Source organism: Apis mellifera, linkage group LG1 (assembly GCF_003254395.2).
Source record: "Apis mellifera strain DH4 linkage group LG1, Amel_HAv3.1, whole genome shotgun sequence".
Taxonomy (NCBI): Eukaryota; Metazoa; Arthropoda; class Insecta; order Hymenoptera; family Apidae; genus Apis; species Apis mellifera.
In genome coordinates, this window is record NC_037638.1 from 18470732 (window position 1) to 18494864 (window position 24133).

Here is a 24133-nt window from a genome sequence, read left to right on the forward strand (position 1 = left end):
AACATTTTATCGCGGTTTCGGCGATAACATGTACGTTTAAGGATGGATATTAAAGATATTATATCACAGATATATAAAACCTAGAATTGTAGAAATTAATTTTTTAAAAACAGAAAATTCTTTGCATCGATCAATTTTCGATTTCGATAATTTCCCAGATATCTCTCTGATTTTTAAATAATTTAGTAAAACGAATTATTTGGATTGCAGTTTTAAATATTATCATCAGATAACTTATAATTTATAAAATTTAATTATGAAGCAAGAATTTATCAATTTATCAATTTTCGACGATATTTTGACGAATAGATAAAAATATTTCGAGCGATGAATATATATGTAGAATACATGAAATACGTAGAAAAAGATCAGAGATGCATCATCGGTATGACTTAGTGGCAGTGTATAATTTTACATTCGTCTAGTTTCCACTTTGAAACGAGCGGTGCATCTATTATTGCAAGCGGAACATCACATCATTGTAGATCTCTGTTGAAATCTTAGATCCGCGTTGACTGATTCCAGACGTCGAACGATAAACATAACCATCTAAAAGATCAACTTTCCAACTAAAAATACGAAATTGTTTTCAAGATATACAGACATTGATATCGCGGTCTACGTTCAATTATACATTGGCCAGTCTAGTCACAACCGAACTGTATATTATTTTATTCGCGTTGCCTCTCGGTGTAAACCGATTCCGAAGGAGAATAAATCTCGTTAATTGCGTGTGTTCAGACGTTTCGAGCGGACGATATTTCACGAAACAGTGAAAATAAGTGCACGTGGAATAATCAGCCGTGAAATTAACAGAGGCAAGAGTTTCGAATTTTCACGGCTGTACGCAGAATTGGATACACAGAAATGGTCCGTAATTCATGATACAAAAATGGAATTAAGGAAATTCCGTGGCTCGAAATAAAAGTCAAGAATAAAAAAACTTGCATTGGAAAAATTTTCGTTTCCGGGTAATTTACAACGTTTATTCAAATTTTTACGACAGTAGTCTCTTAACTAATCGTTCGAGAAAAATGTATTCTTCCCAAGAAATGAAGTTTCTTACACTTTCGTTATTTTTATCTTAAACCTCGCCTTATATCACGGATTACAAATCTATTTATTAACGAAGGAACAAGGAAGGGAAAAAAAAATTAATAAATTGTGCAATATATAATTGGCAAGGAAGATATAACGAGACAGCGAAGGAAAGCGATAATTCAACATAAATTCATCTCTGTTCTAAAAATTCTTCCCTTCCTCTCGCGTGCGTGCGTGGGCGAATATAATTTGCAAATACGCTTGCGAGCTGGAATTTTCATAAATCCGTCGTGCACGCGTGTGAAATGGAACGGAGGAGGCAGAGAGGGCGTGCGATACACGCGAAAAATCGGGAAAAATGAAAAATCCGGTTGATCGACGATAGAATAGATAGAGGAAATCGTGTTACACGATTGCAAAAATTCGCTCTCGCGATTTTATTTCGCGTCTCGTTATGCCTATCCCGCGTTATTATCGCGCCGATAATAAATCGGGGAAAAAATTCTTTTTCGATTGGTTTGATGTGATTTTACTGGTGGAAAATTGCGGCTGAAATTTCGATATTTCGATTTTATCTTTTATCGATTATATTATCCACGTTTTATCTACGAATAGCGAGTTTTTCTATTCATAAATATTTGGATATTTTCTAATTTTACGTAAAATGTGATGATTGGTTTGAAATGTTTAAAGGATTCAGAAAACGATCGAATGAAATTAAGTAAGATGGTCGAGGTTTTTATGGATTAGATATAAAAAGATATCAATGCTAGTAAAAGTATAAAGGAATTTGTCTTACATATGAAGATAGAAATTTCAATTGATTCAATCGAAAGTTCTAATAACAAGGTTTTTTGCAGTATAATTTCAAGGAAGAATTTTGGATTCGAGATATAATAAAAGCTATTCGTTGATCGTACGGAAAAATAATTTATATCGAAGCATTTTAATCTTATTATAAAATATTTATCTTCAATTTTTCTCATTTTGCTCATAAGTATGTATAATTCTTATGAACGAAAATGTGTGGAAATGAGAATTCTGCTATAATAGTTTATTGCGAATGATTGAGTTTCAAGTGTTAGAGAAGAGTGGAAGAATGGCGTGCTTGAGATAAGAGTGTGAAAGAAGAATGAATAATCATTCAAAACCATTCAAAAATTCTTACAATATTATTCGTACGAAGAAAAAAATAATTACAATGGAAATTGTCTAAGAACGTTGATTTAATAATTCATCAAAGAATCTATCGATCGCAATTTCAATCACGAGAGAATCACTATTTTCGTGAAAATTATCAATGATTGATTGATTAATCATGCGATTGATCATTCTCCTCATTAATTAAAACTATCACTCAATGTCGAAAAGGAATCAATCCGATGGAATTTCGCGGTGCAATTCGGCCTAGATGAAATCGTATCGCGCTATAAAATATCAAATATCGTCCAATGAATACTTGATTAGAACGCAACACCGTTTGCATTGTTCGATCCCCCTTCCGAAACGTGCACGTGCATACGTATACACATTGAAACAATGGAGAACAAACAATAGCAATATTCATACAGAAGTTCGATTGGGTGTAGAAAAGTTTCGAGTTTACTTACGCGCACGACTTACGATCGACGTAAAACAGTAAATTTTAGGGTAAATAGACCGGTGGGATATATTTTTGGATTTAACGGAACAGAAGTTTCCGGCTGGGAATAAAGCAAAATTACTTTCGGAAATGACGTTGTTCCATCTTCTTCTTCTGTTAAATTCGTCCCATTATTTTCTTTAATTATTAATCTTAACGCTAATCTTTCAATCATATTTTTATCCATTCGATTGATTCGATCGTAACGAATAAAAGTAAGAGTGATATTCTTTTAGAAAAAGAAAAATGTTACGAGGATGATACACGCGATGAAATCAAAAGCAGGGAAGAAGAATCGCAATCGTTAACTCGAGGAGGAGGGATCGAATTTCCTTTGAGACTTTTCTACGCGTAAAGTCCTGTCGCCTCCTCCCTGTTCCGAATCCCTGGCCGATTCCTCGTAAAGGGTGGCGAGAAGAGACGAAAGGACGAAAGATGACATAGATCGGACGTGGCTGGTTTGACTAAACGTGAGAAAAGTGAGGAGGGACGGTGAGAAAAGAAGAAGTTTCCTCTTCGAAGATAACGTTCCACTATCTCGAATATCTACTTCCTTTCGGAACATCCTTTATCTCTCTCCTTTCATCGTTTCGATATCGTGTTCTCCTGCTTAAAGAATTGTCTTTTTTTTTCTTCCTCGAATTCCTACTCGTATAGCCACGTGTTACAATTCTCTCTCTCTCTTTCGCTCTTTTTTCCTCTCCCTCGTCCATTTTCCAAGTGGTCCCACGCAATTTCCTATTTGTTTCGCGAGAATTGAAACCCCAGAACTGTTCATGGGGCCAAACTAATCGGATTACGGGAACATTGTTTGGAAAAATACTACCTACAATCAGAGGCGAAAAGTTTGCCAATTTTTTCCTCTATTTTACTTTTTATTATTATTATTGTTATTTTGATTTTTTTTCTTTTTCGTTGAATGAGATTCGATGGCTTCGATAACTTGTTGGAACTTGAAAGATCTCACGATCATTAATGCATGTATCTAACTACTTATCCATGTCTTTCGCTCGGTGTTCACGAGTTCGCTAATTGTAAGTCATTAAAAGGAAATTGGCCCGTAAATTTGAGACACGGTATTTAAACGTTCAAACTATTCGAAAGCATAATTCAACGTCTCCAACTTGATATTCGGATTTCGTATGACAGGTATATATAGGAATATTTCCAACTATTAACCCTTTGTTGGTCATACCGTAAACAATTGTAATCCATGGTTATTTATTACCTCATCACTAGTTTGCTTTTACCGGTGTTGACCCGAATCTCCATATAATTTCAAAGTGCAGTTTCCGATTTGTTACATTCGTGGCGTACATTTCTCAAGAATAATTCTCAAGACAGTGTCTATTAATTAACTCGAAAGTTCAGTTTTCCAAATATTTTATATTCATATACGTTACGTTAATTTTAATTATAATCCTAATAAATTACGAAACAATCATTTCATTAATCATCGAAACAGAGTCCATCCAGAATTCAATTCATTAGAATTATAGTTTTCAGTTTTACAGTTTAATATTATAAAATTCGGAATAACAATCGTAATTCATGTGAAAACTATAATATCGCGATGAATAAAAATATCTCTTAAACCAAATGAGATCGACGAAACGTTCAAATTTCATCATCTTTGCTATCGAAACTTGCAGAATTCGCAAAATTCCGTGGATCAAGCGCCACGGTAGTAAGGAGACTTTTTCATCCTGATTCGAACGATTCCCTATCGTTTCTCGTAATTATACCAGAGTGAAACGAGATCCGTATAGATCCGTCTCATCTGGTATATGCTCCACTTGATTCCACGCTGGACCTTTTCGTTGCAAAAAAAGGAACAAAGATCGGCAAGCGTTAAATCGTTTTGCTCCGCCAGGATCGTAAATTTCGTCGCTATAGATTCGTCTCGCGTCGAGAGGCAATGAAATCGAAAAGTGGAACGTTCTTGATTTCTTATCTGTCGCGTGAATCACGCGATCCATTTTTCTTTTTATATTTATTTCGCATTTGTCCATTGACACAACGATGACACAATCTATTTTGAAAGTTTCTTTTTGAATATATATGGGAATATTTCAAACACATATATCATTTTTATTGGATTTTAATAAAATATTAGTAATCGTTTACATTGAAAAATTTAAGAGTAAATTTATATCTTTTGAAATATTTTATAGATTAAGGAAATTTGAAAATTTTCGAAGCAGAATTAAATTATATGTTAAATTAAGTAACGTGATTAAAAATAGGTTTAAATTAATTTGAACACAAGACTTGTAAAATTGCAATGATCATGAGAGTGTTTCAGTTTTGATTAGTTGTCTGATGGTAGATTGATTCTTATTCTTTGGTTTTGATCGTGTCATCTAAGTTTTCGTAAATTTTATGTAAGAATAGAGCTTTTGTATAAATGATAATATTTAGAAATAATATAAATATCTCATGTATTATCGAATCTTTACATTTTTATTTGACCATTTATATGATACTTAGTATTAACGTGTGTGTCCTCGAGGCACTCAGGTGTACGTATTTTAGAATAGAACTTTGGAAACTATTCCAACTAAAATTATAACTATTGAATTCTTTAAAGTTCCTTGGAATTCTCGACATTATGCTGCAAATAAATTTTTCTGTCGTCTTTCCAAAACATTCTCCTCAAATTTTCAAATATTAAACATCTTTCAAAAATATTTTTTACATCAAAAAGTTTTTTTAAGAAATTTTCTTTCCAAAAGATCTTTTTTTCAATAACAAGAATCTAGAATTTCAATCTTCAAGATCTTTATAAGATAATTGAACGTTGGAACACGAGCCTCTTCTCATTTCGTACACGAATGAAGCGAATAGAATTTTTGGCAACGATTCTCCCGAGAAAAATTGATAATTCCCTACAACGTTTTGAACAAATTGACACTTCCGCAAAGCGTTCCAAAAATTTTGATGAGATTCCTACCGTCGAACGCCGCGACGAATGCGAACAATGCGCAATCGAAGTCGGCAAGCTTAAGGGAGAGGGTCTCGAACGTCCCGATTGATCTTTTGTGTCGATGTTTCGAAACGTGAGCGAAATGAATCGTGACGAATTTTGATCGTTTTGAAGTATTCCGAGAGATGATCGGCATCTCTCGTCACCGATTCAATGAATTTCAGAATTCTCCCGAAAAATGGCGGTTTCGATCGGCTCCCATTTCTACTCGACCGCATAATGCATTCCGTTTGATCAGGTATCCAGTTAAAAACCATCCGCTGCGGTTAATAATTCGTTGCACGATGGCGGATCGTGGAGCAAACGTCGCTGATCACAAAATAATGTTTCGACGCTAATGCGCCCCTAATTCGAAATTGTTTGTTCCAATTCCGATTACGTATGCGCGTTTAAAGATGCCGTGGAATATAGGTTACGATGTAATTCCATCTCTATTTGGAATTGATACAGTCCCTGTAAGCCTGTAAGCCTGTTCATTTCCATTCAGATCACATCTCGGCACGGATCACATTTATGCGCTTCTAATAAGAAAAAAGTGTGTCTCGGCCATCTTAGGATCTGGCACGGTAATTTATTCGTTTATTTATTTATTTCACGACGAGATCGCTGCGATATTTCGAGAAAAACGATAGAGAGCCAGGTATAAAATGAAAATGGCGCGAAATCTAGGGAAAAAACTCGACTTGTACCTTTATAAACCGTTTAAAAAACATGGCGCGCCTCTAATGTATGGATGCTCGATATACATGTTTCCACATTCTGACCTCGTCTATTTCGCACGTTATATTTTATATAACGCTACATATTTATGGGAGAAAGTAAATATTCAAATGAATTAAATTCCGTTTCGATTCTCTTTCGAGTAAAAAGAGGATGGAACGAAAAAACGGAAAGGCGTGTAATCCGAATTTGAAATAAAAGAATCGAAGTAGATGGAATTGTAGTAAGTGGAAATTTAATTGTGAAATCAATGGTGGAATAGTAATTAAGAGGAGGATTCGATCGAAAAATTATAACTTAATTTTTTTCCACGGAAAATTGTGTTACGCGAAAATGGTGGACGATGATTGAAGGAGGAAAAGAAAGAAAAAAAAAAATGCAGAGCAATATTCATTTTATGCAATTTGTTTCCATCCACGATGGATCGTGCATATTTCATGACAGATGATACATTTTGGTCACTTGGTGTACAATTGCATTGATAGATAGAAAGCTGAAAATGCACGTGTTCTATGACTGATATTTCTCCGATTTCAATGATATTGATTATAACGAGGAAGCTTGGAATTGAAGGATATGCGGCGTTTTTTAAATTTTTGCATTTTATTATGGATTTCAATTTGTATTCATTGACACGATTTTCGAACGAAGGTAACCAACGATCACCGATGTATTACGATATATTAATCTGTCGGTATTTTATATATTATAGAATATTACAAATATATAAATAGTTGGAATTCCTTTGAAAAAAATATAATTCGCCCTATGCAATAGTCATACGAAATCTTCCACTTATAATATCTTAAGTTGACAATTGGATGAAAACAAATATATAAATCAAGATCATTTTCAATATGTGTTAATGAAATGCATCGAGATTCCTATGTATATTATCAAAATTGTAACTACTTACTTGAATGTAATAACAACAAACTAACGATAATTGCATTTAAATGCAGAATTTACTATCGTATAAATTTAATATAATATAAATTTGAATTATACATCAAAAAGTTCGGAAACAACTAACCTATGTTTCTATGTATATACGAACTTCGTGATTTTGGATAAACTGTGACACAACTTTAATATATCCCAGTTTTAAATAAGCGAAATGTACTTCAGAATTTCATACGATCTAAAGTATCTGTCCAACGGGAACGTAAGTACCATCCACTTCTCTCAGATGAACAATACCAATGCATTTGGGGAAAATATTCAGTGGAGTGCGTGTTACGTAACAAAGGGCTCATAGAAATTCTCCCGCGAGGCAGAGATCGTGTGTGCGCATTCTGAAAAGATAAGGTTCTCAAGCGACGCTTCATAGTCACAGTTACTTCCTGTTTCCGTAATCTCGTTTCTGGTGTACCAGATGTAAATATTCCCATCTAATGTTTCCTTCAAACACGTTTTACTTAACTTCACCCATAACACTCTTTCGGCCCATAAATACCATAGTGGATGTGTTTTTAACGTGTTTTGCATTTTTATCATTTTTCGAATGTTTAAAAAAAAATTATCGATACATTTTCAAATATTTATTTCTAAGTTATACACAATCGATTCAGAAGATATATAAATTTTGTATCATTACTATGATAATGGATTTACCATTGTAGAATTAGAAAATTTCGAAAAGATTTAAATCGTCGTCTCGGTGATTTAACGAGGGAAAAAGATTTTCATCCGTTCACGGTCGCGTTGCTCTCGCTCTGAAAATTAGCAATTTGTAACGTAATCGCAATACGTAAAAAGGGAGAATTTTTCAGGGCTTGATCGTCTCGAGCGAAAGGAGAGTAGTGGCTCGCAAAATGGCGAGTTCTTGATTTTGTCACGCCGAGATACCAGTTGAAACGCGTTCCAGACGGTTAGTACGTATTGATTCCTTCCTTGCCCTCTCTCCTTGCCTCGAGAAAGCATCCTTTGCCACCCGCGGATCTTCCTTAAACCTCACCCTTTGACCTCACCTATCGCCTTCGGGAAAGCCAGGCTTTCTTTGATCTCTCCGACTCCGATACATAACGAGACTTCCGGCTGCCTCTGGTAGGCTAAAAGGATTTCGTTGCGAGGACGACGACTTGGAAATGTTGCGATCAAATTTATTTTTTCCGCGAATAAATAATTCGAAAGGGAATTTTATACAAATTTTTTACTTTTTCCTTTGTAATATTATTTTCCTTGTTTTTTTCTTTTTAACATTATTCGATTTATTCTATTTTTATTTTTTTTTATCTTTTTTAATTTAAAAGAAAACATGTGTTATTACATGAAAATTATTCTTTTAACTCAAAAGTCTTAATAGTCAATTCTTTTTCTATCACAAAAATAAAAGAATTAGAATTCATCGATTCGCAACGTTTGATAGTTCTAGTAGCGTCAAGCAATGATAATCAGACAGGCCCAACGTCTGGCAAGTTATCGTCTCGTACTACTTGCCGGCGGCTGCGTACCGAACGCTCTAAACTTCTAATTTAATGAATGCGTATAATTATTCTATGTTTCCGTTGTTAAAGCTTCTATTGTATGAAGTTTTAATTACTGTAAAACGTGTACAAAAAAAAAATACAAAGATATAATTATAAATAATTTAATTTCAACGAAAGAAAGCGTGAATATTAACTTATGAGCGAATATTATTCCTTCGCATAAACGAACTTTTAAAAATACTCGATACTTTTATTTGCGCGATGTTTAGCAAATAATTTTTCTTCCCTTTTTTCACGCGACGCACTACCGTAAAATAAAGGCAATTTGTCGACGAATCCATTCTGCCAGGGATTTGTATTTCAATTCTAAAAACGTTTGGGCGAAACCGCGTTAAAAATCGATCAAACGAAACAACTACAAAGCAACGCAGATCAGAAATTTTTTTTAAACTCAACAATGATTTTTGAATTGTGATCACGTAGATAATTTGAATTTCAGATTCCCAGTTAGTTATAACGTGGTATTACGTATCATTATATCCAGTTTTTGTTCTCCGAAAGAAAAAAGATCGGCCGGGGATCGAAAATGCTTCTGATCGTCGTGAAAAATGTCGCTACATAGATGGAATTTTTACGATCAGATGAATTTCGAAAAGAATACTATGCAATTGTGGCAAAAATCATTTTTATGGGAACAATAATCTTCCCATAAAATCTCGACTTAATCATCGACGCGATATTTCAACTGTCAACAGATAGAAAAATATCACGCGTATCAAAGCAAGATACAAAATATTTAAATATAAAAATTTTCTTTGTCGAGAATTACATTTTCAACGAGACGAATGAAAAAAAAAGGCCAATAAATCGAAGAATTTCCATTCGATAATATTTTTTTTTAATCGAGATTTCATTTCATCCAATCTCGTTTGAAATCTCATATGACGAAGAAATTTCTTTCTTTCCCTTCTTCTTCAGTCAGACGGATTTTCATCCCATCTCATAATGGTCAGCCACAACCTCTTCCCCGGCGCACATTTCGACAATGTGCTGGCACTTTAAACGATGTCTCGGCAAAATTTTTCCCAGAACATCGCGAATGTCCATTGCAACTTTCACGCTGGCAAATAAATTCCGCTCGTTCTTGTACGTTTCGCCGGCGACGTCCGAAGAGGCCCACACCCTTCGTTTTTAATTAAATGCTCGCCACCCCCATACCCTTTTTCCGTCTTTTTCCATTTATTCGTTCTATCTATTTTCTTCTTCCCTTTGATTAATCCTACTCTCTATCACGTATCTGTTTTTCTGGACAATGTATTATCTTGCGTCTCGTTTGTTGCGTCTATCAACTTGCTCCATCTTTTTTACGTTTACATTTAATTACTTAACGATCAATTACTTTTTTTAAATTTGTTTCTTTGATGTTTCAAATCGAAATTAAACACTTGCGAATAATATAAATTTTATATTTTCGATATCTAAATTGAATGCGCTACTTGCTTATTATTAATTATTATTAATATATTCATAAATTAATTTATATGTTCATACGAGACACTCTTCGCATTCAAATTCCGTTTTTTCATTCACAGTTTCTATATTAAATGTTTCTTTCCAGTAAACTTCCCTTTCTCCGAATCGTTCCATGCATTATTATTTTTTCTCCTTCTACGCATCCTCTTCAATTCCATTCACTTTTCGGTTCACTCTTGCTAACCTATCCATTTAGCTCGTCTCTTTTTCCGCTTGTCGTAGCCTTCGATATCGATCGTGGTATATAATCAGCGGTACCGGAAGTAGAAATAGCGGCCAACTTGTTTGCCAGTACGTACACACATATTGTGTGCGGATGAACAAAGGGAAGAGAAGAGGAGGAGAGACAGAGACAGAGAAACAGAGGAGCACGTCGATCCGGTTTTTATAAGGCAGAGGGAACTGAGAGTGGAATACGCGGACAATACCGCTTTTCTCCTCGATATTCGAGTATCTTCGACCGACAGAGCTGTTATCTTTTTGCATTTCGTTCGAGCGTTGTTTAAAGCCATATCTCACCCCCGAGCTAAACTTATCTCTTTCCTTCCCGTTTGTTCGTCTTGTTGTTTCGAACGCGTCAATGCTTCGGATATATTTTTTACGGATGAACGCTTTATTTATACGCGCGTCGAAACGGTTTGCTTGTTCGGCCAACGCACAGTTTATAGCGTGGACAAATATTCAAATATTTGTCGATATTTATCGTCGGTTTGGTACGGTCGGTTTTAAACGATTAAGTAACATCTTGATATTTGTGAAATATATGCTATGTGATTTAGTATGATGAGGGAAGGGCGGGATCGAGAAAATTTCATCGAAAGGGACAAGTTAATATCTCACGTTCGAATCCGTAGTTTGCACTTTACAATGAGGCGATGCTCGAGGCCGGGGGACGAAGGATCGAAGGAATACGGATAAAAAGTTGGTAATGGAGTTTTCCTTAATCGAGAAAACTTTAATTTCGACCCATGAGGGCGAATATCTCGCTGTCTGTACAGTCATTTGCTCGTACCATTTTGACGTTTGCATTTAAATGGGTATTGTCACCTTTTCTCATTGTCGAGTTCCTCCCTGCCGTTTAAATTTCCCAACTATCACCGAACCTTATTCTCCGTTAAAACGTTTCATTGTACTTTTTTAAGTCTATATAGACTTAAAATATTTCCCATTGTTGCGTCGATTAAATATTGCATTTCAATAGACATAAATTAACGATTAATACATAATGCGTTTTCAAAGAAATTTTATTTATTCCATTCTTTGATTTATTAAATTCCAATTGCACATTTGGATGTTTAATATGAGGTATATAGAGAATTATAATGTGATATTATAGAAATGAAATTATAACGGAGATATCTCGTCTCGAGGATAGTAGGCGTTAATAATGCTAAATGTTGAACGCGTTGGTCCTTTGAAATTCTTCTACGCGAAACAAAATTTAACCTGCATTATGATAATTAAACAAATAATCAGTCAATCACGAAAATCTTCGTACACTTTATAGACAGAATATACAACAGTTTATTGAAAATTAAAAAGACTCGAAAAATCAATAGCCGCAATATATTATTAATAATACAATTTCTATTAAAAAAATTGAGACATATATTCTTTTATTCATTCAAATATATCGAAACAAGAATGTACGAAGAATTTCATAAGTGATTAATTACGAACAAAATCGCCTCATGAAATATTTCGCGCGAAGAGTTTCGTAACATATTCCACTCATAATAACAAATATTCCTTCTCTACTTTCCGATATAGTATGCTAATTTTTATCGAATCTATGCCCCCTCGGCCATTCACGAATCATCCCCGTTAATCAATCCCCAGGGATAGAAGAATTCTATTTATTCGATCTCGATCGAGTCCCCGTACTCGCGTGTACCACGCTATCGAGCCTGATTGAAGCTAATTTATTTCCCGCCGCGTAAACAACTTCCCGTTCGCAAAATGGGAACGGAAAAAATGGCGGTGAACGATCGTCGAGGATCGGGGAACGATAGAATTTCTCCCCCTCCCCCGCGATGAAACGCGATCGCGTTCTCGAAAAAGAAAACAAAAGTCGATTAAAGGCAAACAAAACATGGTGCCACGGCTTCCCTCGAATTCAGATCTCGATAATTGACCGGATAATCGAAAATCCACAATGAACTCTCGCTTCATCCCCCCATTTTTTTATCTCGCGCCCCATTCTTTTTGCTTCTCTCTTTCTGCTCGAATATATTCGTTCTACTTTTCCAAGACAATCGAGGAAGACGTTCGAGGAAACATCTTATTATGCCACTTATGAATTCTGTCTTCGTGCAACTTCGTGTAACAAATTCGTTCTAATATGGCGCCACTGCTTCCTCGATCTTATTACAATTACACGGCACGCTTGGTGTGTTAGGTTGGCACTTGTTCCGCGTCACTTTCAGAGACGATCACTTTCGTGACTTTGTCGAACCTGTTCCTTGGGCTGAACAAGTTGGTAGAATGACGAGGCTTTATTAAGCATGGGTGGAGTTAGGGGAATTAAGTTTTGTATTAGGGTGGAAATTTGTAAAAATATGCAAAATTTTTTAGGATCGTTTAATACGTAGAATGTGTTTTTTAAAAGTATTCATATATGCATTTACATATTAATTAATTGCAAAAATTTTTCTTTTTTACTCTGGATATACTTCTATTTAGGAATTAGGTTTTGTATTAGGATGTAAAACTTTTGTAAGTTTGTAAAAATACGCAAGATTTTTTAGGATCGTTTAATACGTAGAATGTGTTTTTTAAAAGTATTCATACATGTATTTACATATCAATTAATTAGTTGCAAAAATTTTTCTTTTTCACTCTGGATATACTTTTATTTAGGAATTAGGTTTTGTATTAGGATAGAAGTTTGTAAAAATATGCAAAATTTTTTAGGATTATCATTTATCAATACGTAGAATGTATTTTTTAAAAGTATTCATACATGTATTTACATATTAATTAATTAGTTGCAAAAATTTTTCTTTTTCACTCTGTAGATATACTTCTATTTAGGAATTAGGTTTTGTATTAGGATAGAAGTTTATAAACATATGCAAAATTTTTTAGGATTATCATTTATCAATATGTAGAATATGTTTTTTAAAAGTATTCATACATGTATTTATATATCAATTAATTAGTTACAAAAATTTTTCTTTTTCACTCTGTGGATATACTTGTATTAATTTTTAAAATTAAGAAGAAATTTTTAAATGTATGAAAAGATTATTTGCATACTTATATATGCTCATTTTTTTTAGTCAATGTAACATTGTAATCTCGTATGTTGTATATCGTAGAAAGAAAGTGTAATCGTTTAGAAAAGTGATTCGATTAATTCGGGAGCAGAGATCGGACAATGAATCTTTGTTGTCGAACACGAAGCACATTACTCTGTCAGGATCGTGATCACGAAACGATGCCTTAGGTACGTATCGTATCTTCGTTAATCCGACTAATAGCACTTTATTAACGGCCATTACCTACCACAGCGCTCTTCGTCTGTCCAAGTGATTTCGGTTTATTCTCTCGATTTATCCAAAATTGATGGCATCTATTTTCGTGAAGCTATAACGTTTCTTTTTAATCAAACGTGTCGAATCGTTCAAATCAAGTAAAAATAAATAATTCTTCGCACAGTTCATAAGCTTGTCATTCGATTATTTTACATTCTTTAATTCGTAAACGAAGGTTATAGAAGAATATTATTTCAAAATTGCAATCAGAGTTTCTATTTCGATCTTTCATCGTTGTTTCGTAAGAATTAGTCTCATTAAAAAAAAAAGTAAATAAATAAATTAATAAAGAATCCAGTCGGTTGGTTATTGCACCTAATATTTTAATTGAAATGCAGAATGCAAGATATTCAGCAGAGAAGCCATTTAGTAACCGTGTAATTGGAGTGCCATCTCAATATCCCAATGAGTGCTTTGCGTAACGATACTTGTGCCAATAAAAATTGTTTCATTTCCTTTTCTTTTTTATTTTTTTATTTTCTATTTTTATTAAAGAAATAATTAATAATTTCATCAATTATTCAACCACGTAAAGTGGTTGAATAATCGAATTGAACGTTCGAGGAAATTTTGTCCAAAGTTGCTTTATATAACGATTCACGTCGTTGCATTTTTATTTATCTCAATTCAAGGTTATTAAACAATCCGCAACATAAAACGGTAATTTATATTTGCACCTCGCTGATAAGAATCTACGATACTTATCTTACTTCCTAAATACGTGGATCGATAAATTTTTTTTAATATCTCACGCCATGCGAACCGATCCTTTAATCATAATTACAACTTCGTTAACTAAATTAACGGATCTTTATCGGGTAAAATTTGATGCAAATTATTACGAATAGTGGATAAAAAATACTACTTTTGTAAGAATTAAGATTAGCATATCTAAAGTTAAATAATTATTCATCGAGAAAGATCATTTGCATACACATCAATAATAACAAAAAAAAATATAATCATTTGAATGATTTTTAAAAATTATTTAAGAATTTAATAATATCGTAATTACAATTTAAAAAGTATTTGAATATTTAAATTAAAAAATAATAATTATTAATTTTTCGTCGTAAACGAATTACCAAGTTGGTTAAAATGTGTGTTTGGTCAGCATTTAACTCGGCTAATTTAAATAAGTGAAGCGAACTGCGACGTATGCAGTCGCCAATAATTAGTACACTTTCTACGAAGGAACAAACTTCCATTAAGAGAAACAATAATTAAATTGTACTTTTTTTTTTCGCGGTGCATTTATTTATAGAAGTTAATTGGTTTCCCGAACAATCGTTTATCTTTCAATCCAGAATCCCATGTAATTACTTTCTTTTATTCGTGTTTCGAATAAAGTTGCGTGCGCATAGAACGATATTTGATAATGATTAGTTGAATTGTGGACGATGAAAAATAGTGGAATAACAGAGAATTCAATTAGGAGATTTCAGCCGCAAAACGAACGTTAAGTATTGTATCATGTGTTGTGTAACAAGAATCTGTACCTTCATTTATACGACGTGAACATAATTGCAATTAATTATCAACTCTCTTACCTATTGCATTATCACAGAACTGTAAGTTCTGCCAGTAGAACCTAGGTTATCTGGGTTAACTCAATTATATCTTTGATCTAATTCCCGTTATTCGACGTACCTTCAACTATCAAAAGAATAATTATTACCTCTAAAAGAATCATCCTTATTAGACAATTTTTTTTCTATTATTAGAACATTAAAAACATAAAATATCTCTATTGGGTAATTTAAATTAGTTTAATCAATTCTTTTTATCGTGGCAACAAGATTCTTATTTAACGCGGAATATAGACAAATGAGAGTTTAATTTTAGTTTTAATTTTTTTAAACGGAGAAAATTATTAATTTAATTTATTCATTTATTCGGGAATTTAACAATAACCAATATTTACGTATCGTATTTTAACGATAGCCGATAGATTGATTTAAAAAGTTATTAAAAAGATTTGTTATTATTGAACTCTTATTATCTTCATCAACTATTGAACAAGCGCGGTTTAATTGAAGGCTTAAATTTAATAATAAATCGAAGAAATCCAATAATTTTTCATCGATCGCAATCAAAATCGAAGAAGGCGACGTGTTTCTAGTCGCGATGCATCGCTGAATCGCCGTTTCGCAAGGTTTTAATTACTACAACATGAGCGCCAGTTCCACTAGCCAGAATTACTCCATTAGTGAATAAAAGCTAGCTCAGCTTTACTAATTCCACGTGCTTCTAGCTAAAACGTTCGCTGCTTCAATTATAGAAATTCTCGCAACACGTTCGAGACTTTTCACCCTTACCCAGAAAATGAAACTCTGTCCAATCAAGGATGATCAAGGAACGTATCGTAGAATCTATTTTTTCGTTCTGAAATATTTTTTTTCCGTTCGAGAATATTACAACGGCTCATTCATAATGTATTCGTAAAATATAATCGATAAGGGAAACACGCGATTCAATATTCCACTTCTGAGCGTGATACATGCATTTGCGCCGACTTTGACAGGATGTCGATCGATCGAAAATGTCCATATATTTTTCTGTCTTCCCATTGCTTGCGTGATATATCGAGCGGCAGTGACATCATTCCGAATACACACCTCTCAGAAACGGCTGTTTCTACGCGCGAATACAAAACTCGTTCGCTCGCACCCCCACGTTAACGCTTCGTAGTTGCATTTTGCCATCCTCGATCAGTTTCGCGACGAGTCATCGATATTTGTCAATTCTATTCCAACCGGATATGTCTTACTTAAGGTTCTACGTGAATATTGTAAAATAGTGAAATAAAATCGTGGAAATAAAGGAAAGAATATTTTTTTTTTTTTTCGTTGAAGAAGTGTTTGGATTTAACTTAATGAAAATGATTATTTGAAAATATTTTTATTAATTCTTGCTCTGTTCATTAGGAAAACTTGATTCTTTTAATTCTTGATTATCTATTTTTTTTTTTCATTAATTTTAGTTTTATTAACTCAAAAAAGATATAAATGAAAAAAAATTATTACGAAAACGGTATTTGATTGGAATAAAGTTTCACAATCATTTTTTAATGGTTATATTTTCGAAATTTAAAAGTCAAAACGTTATAATTGTTATTAATTTTCTTGTTAGAGGCAAATTTGAATTTAATAATATCAATTTAAGAACGCTAATGTTACATAATACTCTTGGATTATATATCCTCTCGAGGATTCTCATAAGAATTGTTCACTCCATAAAAGTATATGTACTAGAAAATGTCCGTTGTTGCGTACTTTTGGGATTTCCTGTCTCGTGGTGCGATAAACTGTACACCTTAGTGGAATTTTTAAAGTGAAAGAAGATAAGAAGTTATAAATCGATGGCTTTTATAAATGACGCAAAATTTTCCGCTAGATTCGTAAATCTATCCGCGTATTTAATCGAATATTTTATAACGAATGAAACGTTATTTACTTAGAAAAAAAAAAATCACCATTCGAAGGAAAAATAATCATCCTTAATTATACAAATCCAGTAACTTTCTATATTCAAGATCAATCGTACAGCGTTATCTTTACCCTTTTTCCCTTTTTCCTTTTCAAAACTTTCAAAACTTTCTCAACTCTCCTGAGATATAATTTTAAAAACCTTTAATGCTAATGCGAGGTAACATCAATTCCTCTCGCGAGTATTCCACGATGAACTTGTAACAGCTATTATCTTATAATAATTTTACTGATTACATTCCAATTAAACCACGTTACTTATCGAACTATTCATCCGTTTCTTCGAACATAAGAGAAAAAAAGCAATTTCCAAAGTGAAAATTCGTGATTCGCATTTTTCATTTTGCACACATATATCCTTTTTTTTTTTTTTTTTGCCAGAATCGTCCAGAATCCTGTCTCATTTAACGCTGTTTTGTTCGAAGATGGAAGGAGTTCACGATAAGAGTAACAAACTCTCGTATTTTTCTCTCTCGAAATTCACCGATAAACTCCTCCACGTTTCTCGAGGAAAGAGGCAACTTTGAAAATATTTGCCTATGAACCGGTAATTTCACGCTTGACTTCTGTCCGCTCGTCGATCTATGTGCACCCGAGTTTTGGATCGTTCCTCTCCATCTTTCCGTCTAACATTTAGATAGAAAGTGAAAATTAAATTTCCTGAAAATTTAGGCTTGTCTATCGGAATATAAAATATGAGGAAGTTTATGGCCTTCTCAGTCCTCTTGCGGACTTTTCCCTATTCTTTCTTCAATTCGTTCCGCCATTTTTACTTTCGTACGAGTTATCTAAGAAGAAGTATACGCATAGAAGAATAATAAGTCTTCTCGGTGACCACTGAAATTCTTTTGCATGCGAAAGAATTCCTTCCTTGGATATTGTGCCATAAAATCGACTGCTTTGGTGTTTCGCAATTTTACACGAATTAATTTAACAGAGTTATCAGGTATTTAAGTAATTTATTGTGGAAAAAATCGCGTGAAGATATTTCCTTAAAAATATATCGGATAATAATCACATCTTAATAGTCAATGAAGACATATTTTTCAAAAAATACATATTGAAATAACTTCATGCATTATATTCATATTCATTTCTTTCATCCTATAATATTGCATATATATATATACGTAAAATATTTCCTAAATAATTTCTTCGGTTAAAATTTGACAATCATCACTTTTGAAAATATCAATTTAACATTTTCCATTTTGAAAAACGACGATAACTTCAATGTTTCTCGTTTCCCTATATTCACCTCTAGGATTTTGCACCGTTTTTGACACGGAAGGAAAATGGTTCGCGAGACTTCTTGCAAAGGTAAAACGGATATCTAGACAAAATCCTTTACAGTCCTTGAATTTACGAAACTCCATAGGCGAGACTTCCAAACTCGTACCAAGAATAAAAATATCATTTTTGAGAGAAGATTGAGAGGAAGGGAAAATCTAAATTTCGCCGAATTTCTCCCGATTTTATTAACGATAATCGTTATTCGATCGATAAATTATTTATTCAGCAAATAACCGTGAACGTGGAAACGAGATAATTATCTGACATTTATCGAATAATCGGGACCGAATTATTCCTGCGATAATACCTCTAATAATGCCAAAGAACGTTTGAACTTTCGATTTAATTTATCTACGCAATATTTATAAAAGAATGAAAAAAGATTGATAATGCAACGGAAGACGAAAGAATCTTCTCCGTCGTATAAAGTGAACGTTAAATTACCGCGAGTGTTATTTTGTCGCCTCTGAAGACTGCCAGAAAAATAGGTCGTAACTGAACAATTCTGAAAACTGGCGAAAGCTTCTCTATGGCGTGATTAAAAAGCTTGTTTCAAAATTTAAAAACGTACGCTCGAGCGAATTCATTTCAAAGATAAAAATCGTCCGTACAGTTCCAAGTGGTTTTTTTAATTATAAAAATATTGCGATTAAATTCCTATAATTCCAAAAAAAAGACGTAAGCTGTTAAAAATTGTCCTCCTTGTTTTCAAACGATCGTGAGATTCCAACAAATGTGGAATTATTACGTATCATCGTAGTCGAGTTTCACGAGTGAATTTATGGCTTATGAGAGTTTTACTTCTCTCTCTCTCTACGGACAATAGGATTGGAAAGCTTTTTTCTAGTCTAGTGATATCTTTTCCACAGGTGACGACTTTCAACGTTGAACAACTGGGCGTTCGTCCTGTGGGAGACAGAGAGCAGAAATAAGGATGGCCTTTCATTGGGATAAGCTCTCGCCAGCGGAATTTCAACAACTCCAGGATTTAGCAGCTTGTAAGTAAAGTGGGGGGGAAGGAAAAAGTAGCGTGTCACCGAGTTTCACGGGAATCAAACTCTGTTACACCGAACTAAGGGAAAAAGCGGTAGTATCGGAAAAATCGAGGCATCGGTGTAACCGAGTTTTTATATCGGTATGGAACACTTTCCAAGAGAATGAAAAATTTTTATCGTTCGATTGTATTATATACGTGAAAAATCGCTCTTTATATTTTGAACAAATCCCGTTGAGATTATTTTACGATAGATTTTATCGCCCGCGTGTGAATAAGATTTTCCCAGAATTTTTTTAAAGTTATTACAAAGTTGACACATACGAGATTTCGTTTCTTCGAAACTTGAATTTGACAGGCGAGTATCATTAAACTATTAAATTTTCTGTAAATTATTACACAATTATTATATTTGAAATATCACGATAAAAATAGTAGAATAGTGTCGGGATATTTGTCATAATTGAATTTGGAAAGAGTGAAGTTGCGTCGAAAAAATAAATTTAGATCCATTTAAATAATTTTTCGATAAAGTTGCATTCGAAGATTTTTTGATTTGGTAACGAATAATGAAACTAGTATAATATTTCAAAGTATATATTAACTATACCAAATAAACCAAAGTACACATTTGAAAATGATTAGAACTCTAACATTAGCGTGATTAATAAAATAATTTCCGGAGGTCTCGAGTGAAACTCGTAGAATGTCGAGCTCATTGTTTATGGAATTATGGAAATTCATGCGGTATCGTCTGGAAGGAACTGGAATTCATTTTGAATGTATTGTAGAATACCGGCTGCTTTTCGGATAAATTCCAAATTTTGCGACAGCGCACTTTTCTCGTATAATAGTCTGGTGAAACTTACGATCTTGTGTTATTCATTTTATTAATCCTATAAACACCGTTGAAATTGTTAGCTTTCCGTTTCAATATTATGAATCCTCGCCCGGAAAGGACGCTTTCGTGTATTGTATATTTACGTATTCGTCCGTAACAAGTCATTTCCATTTCTGTATCCGACCAGGCAACAGTATGTAATTTCTAATATCGGATGATTCGTCAAAAACGCAATCACCGTTTTTTATTAATCGTACTTCGATGAACATTAATTACTCTATTTATTCAAATATTCGATAATTGTTACCTCCGTCGATTTTAATTTAAATAACGAAACTACGTTTTCGATCGAACATCGAAAGAAAAAAACGAAAAAAAGGAGCATAATTGCAATCAGTATTCAATATCCTCGACTATTGATTCCCCATTTTTTTAAGAGAGAACTAACCTCAATTTCCTGATTCTCCGATTTTCGGCCGGAAACACGAGTTTCCATGCAAGAACGTTAATCACGCGTTTCCATCGGTGCACGATCCATCATATTTCTCGTCAATCGTCCCGAAAATAGTCGCCATCCAAAAATACCCTGTTCGTTAAGTGCATTATGACGTCGACGCCGGCTAGATTAGGCCAATGATCTCCTATTATTAGTCGATTTATCGTCGTTGTTTCCTCTGCAAACAACTGAATCCCAAAAGTACGATCGATCGCGTTTCTGCCCCTGGCCGAATCTTTCCTTTTTCTTTTTTTCTTTCTTTTCTTACGCCAAAAGGCCGATGAATCGGGCGAAAAGGCATCTTCGTCGTCTTTTTGCCTGAATATCGGTTCGAGGGGTCAATTTCCACTCGACGAGCTCGAGTAAAATAACGCGTCGATATCGTTTTTAATTGTCTTCGCGAGAGATACCGCGAGCTGTTGACGATTTGCGCCGATAAAGTTTGCTCGAAGCAAGTGGATAAAAATGTGGTTTCGCTTCGCTCAGAAATAGAATCAGAAATAAGAAATAAGGGACAGGAGGTCTGGTCGGTACGTTTTACGAGCACTTGAACGAAGTTTGTTATTTTTGAGATCAGGAAGTGGGTTTTGATCAGGAAGCTCGATCGTTTCGTGAAGGACAGAGATTGAAATTTGAGAGATTTGATAATGTAGAATTGAGTATATTTTTCCTTCGATATCTCTTAGCCTTAATCGAGTTGAACGTAACGATTTTATGGAATATCTTTTGAAGTTTGCGATGTGTATTATAAATTTTCTTTAGTTTGTTTTGCTTTATTTATATTCATTAATTTTATTTAAAACAGGCTTATTAGAATTACTTTAAAATAACGAGGATTGGCTTGGTTGATCTTCTCTCAATTATCTCATTTCTTTTAAAGATCTTCGACTTATTTTGTATTTTTATTTTGCTCTTTCGAAACAAAATTTTTACACATATAATATAATTTTACGTAATCTAAGATTGGTCTAAGATTAAGTTTTTGTATGTTTGAGGTCGAAACATTGTATTTTTCGTTGTACATTTTAAACGGAGAATTCGATGCATTTCACTCATTAAATTACTACTCACGAAATTACATTTTCTGTTCCGGTAAACAGGAAGTTGGTGCTATACAGGAAATGATGGTTGCTTTTAACTTCATTGTTTCAGATTCCACACGAAAGCTACAGGATGTCCTCACTGAGTTTTGCGGATCAAATACAACACCAAGCGGTGCGCCCAAATATCATCCAGATGGTGTAAGTTTGAACCAAAATTATCCATAAATTAAGTAACGGTTTAATACATTTATTCGGCATCATCTTATCGCGCGTATGTTTTCCATCTTTTCTTTGATTGACAAAAATTTTATCACTTTTTATCAGAAATCGAGTGATTACATCAAAATAAATATATATGGGGAAGAAAATTAATTGTTTTCATTTAACATAATTTTATTCTATATTGTAGTTCTAAAGGAATATTTTCTCCATTCATTTCTCTTTTTCTTTCTATTTAAATTTTGTACAATTTTATACAGTTTTAAAAATTTGATTTTCATTTCCATAATGATAGTTTCCTTTTCAAATAATGGAAGTATTTTTTGGATTTTATATAATTGTGTTTTTTTAATGATATTTACACGTATAATATCTGTTATAAATACTCGTATCGATGAGCATTATTATTTACGCAAAATATTTTGAAAAATTTCGACGCAGAGGTAAATTTGAAAGGCCAAAACTGTATAAATGTAAAATTTTGTTGAGATAAAAATTATTTTCAAAAACATTTATCTTCCCCGATATATTTATTAAATAACATAAGGAGAAAGAATAATAAAAAAAAACGAATTCATCGAAATCGTTAACGATTAACTTTAAGCTGATCATCGTCTAATTTTTCACGATCAAACGGTTCCCATTAATTCTCTCGTTGGTTTCGAGAAAAATACGATTTTCCTTGATATTTCGAATTCTCCGTTGCTCGAATGAAAGACTCGAGGAAAATACGATATTCATAAAATATGCTCAATTTTTAAGAGAGGAAAAGATATAAAAGAAAGACGATACGGAAAGAGTAATTAGATGAATCAACGTCATTGCAACAAGCGAAATGATCGAATAATACGTTGCGTACGTGAAAGCTTTAATTCTCAGGATATGATGTAATTACGATTTTTTTGTCTTTTTTATTCCTTTCCTTTTTTTTTTCTCTCGACCAGATACAATCGTCGAAAAGTAGTCGAGCGTCGACTGAATTTCCCCCGATGGGCACACGAAATAATGCACTCGCAATTTGCATTTTTCCCCGCTTCGTCGGTTACGGTTGAAATAAAACAATACCGATAGATAATAAAATGTGACGCGATGAAATAATTTCCACAATTTCCGAGTAAACATCTTCGTTTTATTTCCATTCTTTTTTTTTTTGCAATAATGAATTGTTTACTGAAGTACAATAATATTTTTTTTACGTAGCCAGCAAATTTTTTACCACAACATACTCTACGCAAATTTAGTTAGTTTCTTTTTTTCAAAAATATCCTCGCGATTATTCATCGATGTAAATATCCAAACGGGTTTAATCGTTGCAAAATCTGGTGCTATCGTGAAAGATAAACTTGACTGGTCAGAAATGCGTTTGTATGGCGTTATATTCCTTAACACAATGACGAAATATCATATTCACGCGTGAGGAATATAGGAGTGTGTGGAATACACTTATGTAGAAAAGTATTAGTATGCATCGAGGAAACGCGTGTCCCATAAAATCTCAAATTATTCCTGTAGCTATTACAGTGGGAATACGTCTGAGTCCGGTGAGGAACAGGTGCGAGTTATTGCGAGTTTATACCGCAGGATGTCCTCCACGTATGTTTGTGTTTCCGTATATGCGGGGGCGTGTGTTGTTTATGATGGTATCCCCAAATCGACCATACCTCATCACGAAAAATTGGAAATTCATTCGAGACAAAAATATCGAATCGTTTAATGGATCGTACGATAGATAGTTTCATCGATTATTTTCATGAGAGAAGAGAGAATTCTTTGTTACTGCAATAATTTGTTATTTAACAGAGAATCACTTGCAGATTCGGTATCAAGATGAAATCGTGTTGAAATAAATGAAACGAAGTTGAATTTATTTGA

The 24133-nt window shown here is 33.5% G+C and overlaps 1 protein-coding gene across 5 annotated transcripts in view; it reads left to right on the forward strand.

Moving 5' to 3' along the window:
• Positions 1 to 24133, forward strand: part of LOC551069 (diacylglycerol kinase 1) — an 81185-nt gene that overhangs the window by 17237 nt on the left and 39815 nt on the right. For 4 of the 5 annotated variants that reach the window (XM_623468.6, XM_006571114.3, XM_006571115.3 and 1 more), the window contains exons 2-3: positions 19538 to 19666; positions 22152 to 22240. In XM_623468.6, coding sequence (XP_623471.4) covers positions 19603 to 19666; positions 22152 to 22240 — 153 coding nt within the window. In that variant the 5' untranslated portion in view covers positions 19538 to 19602. Of the gene's footprint in view, positions 1 to 19537; positions 19667 to 22151; positions 22241 to 24133 lie in introns of those variants that run through there. The other variant, XM_026443335.1, reaches the window with a different exon arrangement.